Source organism: Dermochelys coriacea, chromosome 4 (genome assembly GCF_009764565.3).
Source record: "Dermochelys coriacea isolate rDerCor1 chromosome 4, rDerCor1.pri.v4, whole genome shotgun sequence".
In the NCBI taxonomy this organism is placed as follows: domain Eukaryota; kingdom Metazoa; phylum Chordata; order Testudines; family Dermochelyidae; genus Dermochelys; species Dermochelys coriacea.
Window position 1 is genome coordinate 31,452,854 of NC_050071.1, and position 12,611 is coordinate 31,465,464.

Genomic DNA, 12,611 nt, shown 5'->3' on the forward strand with positions numbered 1-12,611 from the left:
AAGACCCAAACACCCAATAAATAAAACGACCACCTTTATAGCCGGTGGGGAAGAAAATTTCATATTTATAGGCTTTCATCTCACTAGGTGCCTCATGTGAAACTTGGATTACTTTATACATTTTATTTTCCAGCAACTGTGCCACTGCGTCTTTTTCATAATGGAAAAATAACTGGTAAAAACAATTTTAGCTCATGGATTTTAAACTAGCACCTGAAAACAAAGCATAAACTTGGTGTAGCAAAGGAAAACACAAAATGTATATTAAAAACATACCTGACAGCACGTATTACCTCTGAATTTGGCCCATTAGATACACAAAAAGGTAAATGCTACTAGCATTAAGTATTCTAACGTCTACTTCTAGTTACTTGTGCTAACCACATTCAACCCTTACCTCTGCAGGTGCAGAGCACCTGGCAGCAGAATGAGAAAGTTCCTGCCATGCAAGTATAGGACAGGCCATGAAGAGAGATGCATGCCCTTGGCAGAGCATGATGAATTTAGAAAATGGCTGTATGACTTATGAATTCTGGTTGTTATTGTGAAACTGTATTATGAAACATTTCTGTAACATGAGTGCCTGTATGTATATGGACCCATCACTGCTGATAGGTCCTGAAGCAGGTACAAATCAGACAAGGACAATGGGAAATATTTAGCAGACCTGAAGATGATTTCTATGCAAATTTGAAAACTCAATTCTCTCTCATCAACTCAAGTTGGTCCAATAAAAGATTATCTCACTCCCCTTTTCTCTCTAACGTTAACAATGGTACTCAGACCTCACAAAAGTTATACTAAAGACAGCTGCATCCATAAAAAAACAGTTTTAGTTTAACTCCTTGAAGGAGAGGGGTGAGGTCAGCACAGTGGAAAGTTACCCGAAAGATAGAACAAAGGAAGCCAGATGGGTTTATAGCAAGCCAGACAAGAAGCAGCTGCTTGGGCAGGAAAGGACAAGGTCACACAGTATACAGTGGCTTCATGGGGCAGAGGAGCCCTACCTGCTTTCTTGAGTCCTAATGGCCCCAAGGACTCTGAACAACCCAGCTAGGTTCAACTAGGTTAAATTACGAAGGATGAATATAAACAAACACCACAAACAGGTAGGGACAAAATTAGAAGGCCAAGGCACAAACCAAGATTAAACTAGCTAGCAGCATAAAAGGTAACAAGAACACAGTCTACAAATACATTAGAAACAAGAGGAAGATCAAGGACAAGGCAGGCCCATTGCTCAATGAGAGGGGAAAGATAACAACAGAAAATGTGGAAACAGCAGAAGTGATAAATGACTTTTGTTTCAGTATTCACCAAAAAGGTTAGTAGTGATTGGACGTCTAACATAGTGAATGCCAGTGAAAATGAGGTAGGGTCTGAGGCTAATAGGGAAAGAACAAGTTAAAGTAGTACTTAGACAAATCAGATGTCTTCAAGTCGCCAGGGCGAGAGAGATTTCCTGGGGAAATATCCGAGTCATTAGACATTATCCTCAAAAACTCATGGAAGATGAGAGACATTCCAGAGGACTAGAAGAGCCAAATATAGTGCCAATCTATAAAAAGGGAAATAAGGATAACCTGGGGAATTACAGGCACCACTGAATTTCATGGCCCATGACCATCAGTAAAGGCATCTGGGCTAGCTTGGCTTCTCCTCCTTGTTTCCACTTTCTCTAATAGGCTCCAGAAGCAGTTGGAACAGAACAGGAACATTAGCACCATGTGATTATCCAGCATTTTTTTAAAATTTTTTTTATTACGTTTTTCTTCTTAATTTGGGGAAGTGTTACAACCCCTAAGTCCTGTTGTTGTAAAGCCAGCACTCAGCCACAGGAAATGGGGAAAAGAGGGCCTCGTTACTCAACAGCAACCCATCCCAGTCACTTAAGAGACATCATGGACAAGCTGGAAAGAAAGCTTGTTCACTCCACTGAAAATTAAGAGGATGACAGCTTCCACACAGGACTTGGGAGGCGGATGTAAAGTGTGTGTGTTGGGGGCAGGGGGGAAGGCAGCGAAAGGAGGAGAAATTCCCAGCTTTCTGATAAGGGAGCAGAAAAATAGGAAGAAAGGATAGCAGGTGCAGTGATTTAATACACTAGTCTCTAGAAGCTGGGTTTCACATCTGTATTAGAATAAAACAAATAAGAGTCGGTTGATTTCTGCCTTCCCCACATCACAGTCATTAGGTGCCATACTCTGGTACTGGATATGTACACATGGTCTCCATTGAAACTATGTATTCAGGCTGAAGTCAAAGGGAACTAAACATGTGTAGAATAGCAAATGTATGGCCCAATATAATTTGGTCCTATTTATCAGTATTGTCAATCTCTGCTCAGAAGAGGCCCTGGATGCGAATGCCAGGAGCCTTGCAGGTCATACAGTATTAACATGCATTAACACAAGTATGGGGGTGTGATTTCTGTATATTGCCTGTATGCATTTTCCAGGTCCACCTTCATAAGCATCAAAGGTAACCCCAGGGTTAAAAAAGCAGATGAAAAAAAAGTTAGCTGTTATTACAGTGAGTGTAAGCAGCTTGGTTTGAATAAGGAAAATCTCTAGAGGCTGGCACAAATGACTACGGCTTGCTTTTTGTCAAAGGAAAGAGCCAATGAAAATGTGGCTCCAAGTCTATCGGGCCTTACAAAAGGAAGCGATAAAAACATTTCTAGAAAACGACCATTTTTAGTATAACAGATGCTGTTCTTGCAAGCAAAGCTAAAACAACATGCTTGCAACAAGCTTTCTAAACAAGGTCTGTGGGAAGAGAAGACATATGTTTTTAATAACATCTTATAAACATTTACAGGAAGCAGCAGCTACATTCCATATAAAGGCATTTGTTGTATTTTCTGCTGCAAAAGGGAAAAATCAACCCTGGTTCAGACAATTAATTTCTTTATGCTGAATGCTTACACAAATTCCCAACAAAAGCTTTCATGGGCCTCTTCTGCATATAAATATACCCATACAAACAGAAAGGGAATATACACAGTACATGATACCAAGTAGTGCAATATACTTCATCATTCAGCGACTGACCACATAAGTCAAAACTGATTTAAAACCACCACATATGGTCATTACCTATAATGAATAACAACAACCCAAGACACTGCCCATGCTATGTATTAAAGCAACAACAGAGAGCATTTTTCAGGGGGAGAGGAGAAGGGTGCTGATATTGTACAGTAACTATACAATGCGTTATTAATATACCAACATTGACAGAAATTATTTACAGATACGTATATTTACAGGCATCATTCCAATGACCAACAGAATAAAACCAACTGGCCAAGATTTCCAAAAATGACCAGTGATTTTGGGTTCCTTGGTTTTTATGTGCCAACCTTCAGACAACTTTAAGGGGCTTGTATTTTAGAGGGGAAGTGTTCAATACTTTCTGAGAGCAACTGTAAGACACCTCAAACTCAGCACCCCAAATCACTAGTTACTTTTAAAACTCTTGGCCAATATGAATCTCATTTTAGGGCTTTGTAATTGGGGCTAAACATAATCATGCCCAAATATTTCTCTGAGTTTGCAGGAAAGGTAAATTGGTCCTGATCTGTATTTGAACTTCAATACATAAATTAAATCCCACTTTGAGACAAGTGGTCAAAAACATTTTCCATGTCAAGAATCTGACTCTCTTCTTGACCAAGATATTACACAAAGCTCAGGCCTGCTTTAGAGATTCAAGAGTGCGGAACCAAATTTTAGATCCACACCCAGACCCACGTCCTTGTTTTTAAATTGCTTCACTGAGTCCAGCAATGGTTATCTGGCTAGCAGCTGCCGGGGCAAATAATGGTGCTCAGGTATGTAAAGGGCAGAGTTAAACTGAAGCTAATTATATTATAACAGGTTCTTCTTCCCTTGCACCAATGAAAATTTCCAAATTAAATTTTTTAACTTATGCACACACTTAAAAGCCGGTGTCTGAACTGCAGCTCAATTTGAAACAGGACTTGTCCCCACCTCTTCCAATATTAAAAGTTGTAATTTTACAGCCCCAACATAACGCATAAAGCCCAGCCCTTTGAAACTGTGCCTGCTTAATCCCCAATGAAATCAATGGGAGTTGATGCCAAGCACCTCTCAAGCCCCATATCGTATCATTCAGGTATTGCAAATGCAAATTACAGCTTTTTCATTGCTCTATATGAGAGAGTTCTAGGCAGAGTTTCCAGTTTAAGCAGTATTTATCAATAAATGCCTGCAGAATTGGAGGCCTATATATTGGGAGGATTGTGTATAAACAATGGGAAATGCTCAGAAAATGCTCTGCTTTAAATTCTGTTTTGGAAATCAATTGAAGTTATGAGAATGATCAAAAACCCAGAATGGGAAAATATGATGTACCTGGTGCACGTTTAAATCAGTAAGAAAAAATTAATATACAGCACAAGCTCAGGACAGGATTTTCAAGCATTTAGCACTTTACTGTGCCCAATTTTTTTTTCCAGATTTACCATAACTAAACTTTATATTAAAAATGGCCTGAGCCACCCAAGCAAAAAAAAAAAACAACATTTTTCACAAATGTTAGCATAACAAAAAAGATTGACCAGATGTTGTTCAGACTTCTGAAGGGGACAAAGGAGACAGGAAAGGTCCTTGCTCAGCAGAGACCAAACATAAGAACCCTTGACCCAATCAGAAATATTAAGTGAATAGTAGAAACTGACTGATGCCACTGCCATAATGCAATGATATCAGCTTGTCAGTTATTAAAAGAGGTTTCTTAGTTTTATCCACAGCTACTGTGCATTTGAATAAATAAAAAGTCTCATGGGGTGGAGGGAAAAACAAGTATAACGGGACATACTGTACTGCACATTGCACCAGATTTGTTCATTTTCAAAACGAAGGGGAACCACTGCAAGCTACAGTTATGTTTTGTTTAAACTAAATGGGGGACCTTCCCATCCCCTCAAAACTTTGGACTACTCAGACAATCTCTGAAGTGACCATTTCTTATATTTAAGAAACGTTTTCCCTCTTCACCCTCTGATTGTTAGGCGGACACATCTCAGGGTATGCCTACACAGCAGCCAGCCGACCCAGGCTCATGGGCTCGGGCTGCAGAGCTGCTGCATTGCAGTGTGGATTTCCGGGCTAAGGCTGGAGCATGAGCTCTGGGATCCTCCCATCTTGCACGGTCTCATAGACCAGGCTCCAGCCGGAGCCCAAAAGCCTACACACCAATGCAACAGCCCCAGAGCCCAAGTCCCGCAAGCCAGAGTCGGCTGGCATGGGCCAGATGCAGGTGTGTGCTTGCTGCATCAACATACCCTCAGAGTTGTGTATTTTCCATCCGTCAAGCTGCCCTGCAGTGGCTCAAGAGTGTGAGTACCAACTTCAGGGCAGACTGTTAGGAACCAGGGCAGAAACCCCCAGTTGGCTGTGAGTTCTATGCTTAAATTTCACCAACCAATCATCAAGTGTGAACTCCTCAGACACTATAACAATCTTAACATGGAGTCACAGACATTCCTCTTGAGTACTTTCTGTTTTGCCACCCAGGTTAGCCTACCTCTGTGACAAATGTGCCCTTACCTCAAGGATCAAAGCAATATTCAGGTTATTCTCAGGCACTTACCCCAGGTCAATTGCATGTTGGATCTCACACCAAAGGCAGTTTATTAAAGGACTTGCTACAAGCTAGCTAAAGATTTATTTATACGGGACAAGGAAATGAGATAGTTATTTAGAAGGTCAAAACAGGTAAACATATATACACATAAATGAATTCCAATCTTAAGTTTCAAAAAGTGATAGAAGCTTGTACAATAAACAAGCGCTATATGTCCTTCATAGCTAATCCAGGCTAAGCACTGGGGATCTTTTGCTTATGCCTAGTAATCCTTTCCCTTCAGAGTCTAAGCAGAATATAGTTACAGTTCCTCTTTGTTAGGGGCTTGTATTTTCCCCCCCCCCCCACCCTTCTGCTTTGAGCTTCAAACTCAGCTGATGGGAGCAATTCACTTGCAAGATTCATCTTCATATGGAATAAACAAAGAAATATTTTGTTCTCTTTAATGTTCCACTGTAGTCTGTCTGGTGTCGATGGGCCTTCCTTTTTGGGCAGGACATAACTTCTGTTGGAGATCAGCACTTTACACTAGTTAATGCCTCTCTTCTATCTGGTGACTTACACATAGAGGCTTACAATGTGAATGCTCAAATATTACCTTACAACATGGGACACAGATGTTATAAGTGAGATTAATGCATGCATCAACTCACAAGCATTCAATAAAGTCTAAACACTCAACACATTCTTATAATTCTAATACCTATTTTAACAATCCGTACATGGAGGTGAGCCAAACTCATTTCAGCTCTGTATTTGTCAGAAGTCAACTGAGGCATGGGGACCTTGGCATGAGCTGATAACGTGACGCTGGCTGACCAGGTATCAGACAATTATACTTCCTAGATTAGGTTCCTTCTTGTGGACAAGAAAAAATGAATGCATGAGATTAAATTTGAGGGTTTAAGAAATACAACTAGAAAACTGTGGCTATTCGTGCAAATATATTCTCAAACGAAAAATCTGTGTGCGCGCACACATCACATGCCACAGTTCATATTTTTTGGTTTTGGTTTAAAAAAAAAAAAAAAAAGAGATAAATAGTCTATTTCCAAATAAATTGGAGTTCTGTCACCAAAATATCCAATCCTTTAGGGCAAGAATGTTACTCAACAAAATAAAACCAGATTTAAGACAGCACTAGTGCACTAAGTATTAAACAGTGGCTCAGTTTTTTTCTATATTTTACTTTGTCATACTAAACTACTACTTAATCAGTTTAAGTTATGGTCAAAAAAATATGAGATTAAAAAAGAAAAAACGTTGTCTAAAAATATATCACTAATTGCTTGTCAAGATCACTTAGCCAGTCACCAAGTGGTTCTTATTTATTACAAAATATATATGGATACCCACTGAACATTATGGAACGTTGTAAACTTGGGTGCAAACATTGAGGGCAACTCCACAGATCTTAGTTCCTCTGAGAAAGAGGTGGGGAAGACGACAGAGAGATGCTCTCAGATAACTGAATCTCAAATCATTTAGCCCTTCTTACAAATTGTGCCTTTCTATTTACAAGCAATTACATTGTGGCTAGCTGAAGCTTCAAAGTCATTTCTAAGAGCTGTTAGACATTCTGATCATAGGGCCAAGGTCCATGGCAAAAAGCAAGGTGTCACACCTTCCAAACTAAAAGCAGATGGAAAGAGGATCTATGTACTACAGCTGTCACCTGAAAATCCACGGCTAGTCATCAATCCAAGATAACCGTGTTACTATGAACGATACCAGCAAGCCCCTTAGGCAGAAGGCACACTAACATCACCTATCCATTCATGTAAATGCTTCCTTATGCCATTAGCATTAGTTCTGTCTCATCCAGATTGAACCACTTTGCTCACTGCAAAAGCAAAGAGTTAAGTATCTGGTTTTGATGAAAAAAGAGTCATAGATCATAGAGTCATCTTCACACTGATGAAGCTGCAGGCAGAGACATCTCATTGCTTCCCTAAATTAAACTTCTGGATCTCTGTAACAAACACACAGTATGAGAATGCAGAAACACTCTGCTGCAATTGATCTGCCTCAGTGATTTTACTAGCCTAAGAGTTTCCTTATCCTTTCATCACAGGTAATCTGTAAATCATGGTGACCTGTGGAAACAATGAAAAGGGAAGGGCCATCTAGGTAGCAGCCCACTGATGCGGATAACAACTTGCCTTAATATTGCATTCAGCCACCAGGAAAATGGTTCAATGGCTGAGCAGCATAATTCCTCAGACATCTGGAACTCTATTGGACACATCTGTTACTGCAGACAGACCATTAAAAAGGGCGCTATCCCAACAAAAGGATGAGCACTGACCTCGAGTACCTAGGATATTTAGCCTCAGAACATAATTATTACATTGACAAAGATCGTTCACTACTTGCACAAGATTTTAGCCCTTAGATTCCCAATGATTTTATTTTAAAGAATGAAGTCCTGTTAGCTACAGGATAGGTAGGGCACAAACACAGTGTGAAATGCTGACCACACACACTTAACTCTTCTGAAGGGAACACCTACAGGAATGGGAAGGTAATCTAGTTACCATGCCACTTTAAAGCAACCCTGCCAAGCTGAAATCTAGTCAATTTGTAAAAAATAAGTTATAGCTCATTTCAGGCGCTATACCTGCCTTGGAATCCTGCCACCCATTTTTTGTGGCTACACAAATCACACTTTTTTTTTCCTTCTCTGTTACTGTGCAAAGGATCCAAACAAAACAAACTAGTGGATGAATGGCTATTGGGGAGGCAAACTAACAATACTGAAAGTAAACACTTAAACTATTTTTTTCTTTTCATTTCTTTCAGCAACAGTACAAACTATTTCACAGATGCAAGTAAAAGCTTTTCAGTCAAATGTGATTTTATTTTTAAGTTAGATGTGTTCCTTTAATCTCTACCTTCCCTCTGCTGATACTAACATCAAGGCTTCTGTTAGAGTCAGTTGTAATAATGATTTTGCAATGTGAACTACAAAAAGCTAAAATGAGCCCACCAACTAATTTCACATGTGCAACAATTCTCAATTCCTTGGGAATCAAGTTGTCAAAATCCTGTAGGACACTTTGAAAATGTAGGGGCATCTTCAGAGTGCAAAACTATACCTACCCAAACACCATAAACAAAAAACCCTCATGCAGCCAATGGACATGAGGGCTGTTCAAAGTAAACAACATTTGCAAGGGTTTAAACTTTATAATTTTCCCAACTACTTACTAAGGCAGTCGTGTTTCAAAAATCATTCTCTCACACAAGGTTGGGTGTGTGACAGGTCATCTGAGGAAGTCCGGAGATAGCCGTTAGCCTTCTTAAAGCTTAGTTTGAGATACGTACATGCATTCTCTAAAGAAGATGTTTAATACATGCTTCCTTTTCTTTAGGCTGTCTGCCTTGCCTCATCCTTTGTGCGTCAATGTCAGACACCACTCTACTGGCCATGCAAGTAAAGGCAAGGTGCAAATATTTCAATGTGGAGCTGTGCAGTTAGTAATCTAGGCCACACTTCTTTATTACCAATTCCAAGTTCTAGGTTTATCCTATTCCTCAAAGTTCACTTGCTGAAATGGACGGTTTGAGGACAGGTAAATATACTTGCCATGAATTTTCTGGGCTTCTGGGTCATCCACACTGATGGCAATAATCTTCCAATCTGTCTCTCCTTCATCAATAAGAGCCATAACTCCAAGAACCTTTACCTGAACGATCTCACCAAGAGAGCGAACCTGAAAGCACAGCAGCACAATTCCTGTCTCAGTAACGTACAGAAAAGGCTACACAGTCACAACCTCTTTGTTTTCCTCTAACAGACCAAAAAGGTGTTCTCCCCTTTCAACTCTGCCACATTCCTATCCAGAGTTTTACTTCCTGTTCTCTAACAAATTCCGAGGCCACTTGCCCCTCTCCAGTCTTTTCTCACTTTTGATTCTCTCTTCCATCTCTCTGTGCAGGATCTCAGTAATTTTTTCAAGGAGAAAACTGACATGTTCTAGCAAGAATTTTCTTCTCTTCCCTCTATATTTACCCCAATCTGTGATCCAGAGGCACCACTCATTCATCTTCTAATCCCTTCTATCTCTCCTGTCCCCAACCCACGTCCTCATCTCTTCTCTCACTCTCCTGGCTCCTTTCTCCTAGCCTTCAAATATACACCTATCTCCACACTCTATATTCACCCTGGCTTCTGCAAATAGCACCTCCTCTCTCTCCTCTTCTTTTCCTCCAAGCCCCATGAGTGTGAGGTTTCTTCCTGCTGCAGCAATTTCCTCTCTTCCAATTCCTTCTTGGATCCTTTGCAATCCAAATTAAGGTTCCTCTTCTCCACTGGCACAGCGTTTACTTAGGTCACTAGCAGTCAGTCTCCTTCTGGCATAGTCCCAGGAGCATCGTCTGCAAACTCATTCTCCTTGATTTATCCACCACCTTTAGCACAACTGATGATTGCTACCTCCTTTCCTAACTCTGTGGACTTCCAGAATTTTTCTCCCTCCATGTTACCACCACCTTACCACTCCAAATAATCCTTCGGAGTCTCCTTCTCCACTCATCCCAGTCAACATCCCATAAGCGCTATATAGACCCTCTTTCCTTTCTCAGCCTACCACCTCTAAACAAGTAACTCCCAAATCTGCCTTTTTACCTAATCTATCCCCCTCACTCCAGTCTCACGTTTGTTTTTCTGTCTCATGTTCCTAGATTTCCCACTGCAATTCAAGCTCAACATGGGGGAAAAAAAAAGTTCTCTCTCTTTTCCATCACCATTAAGAATTGCACTGCCCTTGTGAGTTATTCTAGCCATAAAATCTGCCATTTTTATCTCCTCTTGTCTCTCTCATCCAACACCCAAGCTTTTGTGAAATCCTGCTGGTTCTTTTTTCCCCCCTCTCCAAAATTCACCATTTCACAGAGTTGAAGGCCAGAATGGACCACCAAGTCATACGAAAGGTCAGATTAGATATTACAGGCTACCACTACCCTCACACAAAACCCAACAACTGAAATTAGACCAAAGTATTACAGCCCACAGAAGACTACATTATTGTGTGCCCCATGCAAATACAAGGGACCAAGGTACACCAGTGCCCAAAGCTCCCACAATGGCAGTGAAATGATTAAGTGAGATATAACCTTATAATCCAGGCAAATGAGTTACACCACTCACTGTAGAGAAAGCTGAAACCCCGCCCTCCCCAAGATCAGTGCCAATCTGAAAATTTCTTCTCAACCCCACATATGAGCATCAGTTAGACCCTGAATACATGAACAAGAAATAGCCAGCCAAGAATCTGAGAGAGAGAGAGAGAGAGAATCATTGGTGCCACCTCAGAGCTCTGGCCTGCCCCATCCAATGTGCCATCTCCAGCCATGTCCATCCCTAATTATTCAGAAAAAAAAAGATAAAAACACTTCCAGAATATTTGGGAGGCAGAGGGGGGAATCCCTTCCTGACCCCCTGCCAGTATCCAGCTGAAACCCTGAAGCATGAGCTTTTAGGAATATAAGACATAAACCTGAAGTGAGCCCCCAGGGTTTTTAAACCCTTCCCCTATTAATACAAGCAATCCTTAGTTTCCTCTCAGATTCTAACAACAGAACCTTGCCCATACTTTGGCAGGGCCGGCCTCTGGGGTGGGCCATTCGGGCCCCCACCCAGGGCAACCCACCCAAGAGGACGACATGCACAGGGTTTGGATTCCCACCTGACCTGCTGAGGGCCAGCTGGGCTGATGGAGGAGGCAGGCAGGCAGCAGCGCCAGAGAGGGGGCCGGGGGGAGAGACCCAAGCTGCAGAGGGCAGTTGGACGACCAGCCATCAAGCCAGGTGACCAGGTGACTCCTCCAGAGCAGAGGTTCCCCTCCTCCCCACTGCTCTGCGTGTGTAGCTGCTGCTGTTCCTGTCTCCCCCCACCCCCCTTTCTCCTCCCCAGAGCTATCCTGGCCACTCCGGACTGGGAGCGTCCTGCTGTCTGCTGGAGGCTGATGTCCCTTACATGTGCACCCAATTTCCATTGAGCTGGGGTTATGGGACAGTGGGAATCTGTGTGTGCGCAGCTACCTCTCTGGGTCCAGAGCTGCTGGCGGCTGCTCCCCTCTGAACACAAGCCTTCAGGCTCCTGACAACTGATGCTTTCTTAAAGAGACAGCGCACTCATATACTCAGGCACACACACTCCCCTCAACACACTGTCTCTCACACACACTCTCTCCTCTCCTCTTCGCCCCCCCCCAACAAACACAACACCAAGGCTCCCTGCAATCAGGTCACTTCCCCACCTGGGCTGTGCTGAGGCATCAGCAGCTGCTGCTCTCCTGCCCTCTCCTTATGTAGCCAGGAGAGGCATGGGGCAGAGGAGCAGCAGTCCAGTGGGAGAGCGAGCAGCAACGCCAGCTGCTTTGTGCATCCAGGTCAGTTTCCCCACATGGGTGCAGGACAGGGATGCAGGGGTTATGGGAGCAGGAGGTAGGAGTGATGTGGGCACAGTGAAGCAGTTGGGACACAGGAGAGAGGTGCAGGGGATAGGGGCACAGGAGAGGAATGCAAGGGTTGGGGTGAGGGGGCTTGCACGGTGTAGGAGTTTAGGGGAACAGAAGGGAGGTGCAGGCATTAGGGGTGAAGATGGCACAGTGCAGGCATTAGGGGGGAAGGGAGGGTGAGGAGTCCATGGGGGACCAGGAACAATGTGAGGGGGCACCACACCCATGGGGGCCAGGGGCACCAAAATGCAAGTTTGCCTCAAGTGCCATTTTCCCTTAACCTGGCCCTGTACTTTGGTCATCCCCCAACCACAAATACTGTAACCTCTTCCCTCTGGTCAATTGCTTCCACCTTGCCCCTCTCCGTTCTATCCAAAAAGCTGCCACCAAAATATTAAAATAACCATGTTTATTAAGACAAACCTTTGTGCCTATTTCACACACATCAATGGGATCATTATCACCACAGCATCCTGTATCCTTATCTTTATGGTGTGGATCTTCCCAAGTCTGTTAAAGGATTGAGAAACACAA

The 12,611-nt window shown here is 42.4% G+C and overlaps 1 protein-coding gene across 6 annotated transcripts in view; it reads right to left on the minus strand.

Moving 5' to 3' along the window:
• The window catches only part of PPA2 (inorganic pyrophosphatase 2), a 44,776-nt gene that overhangs the window by 12,484 nt on the left and 19,681 nt on the right, over positions 1 to 12,611 (minus strand). For all 6 annotated transcript variants that reach the window (XR_006280935.1, XM_038398828.2, XM_038398827.2 and 3 more), the window contains 2 exons: positions 12,501 to 12,587; positions 9,203 to 9,329 (listed from right to left, as the gene is read on the minus strand). Coding sequence is in view for 5 of the 6 variants with exons in the window: in XM_038398828.2 (XP_038254756.1) it covers positions 9,203 to 9,329; positions 12,501 to 12,587 (214 nt within the window). In the remaining variant the exon portion in view is untranslated. The remainder of the gene's footprint in view (positions 1 to 9,202; positions 9,330 to 12,500; positions 12,588 to 12,611) is intronic.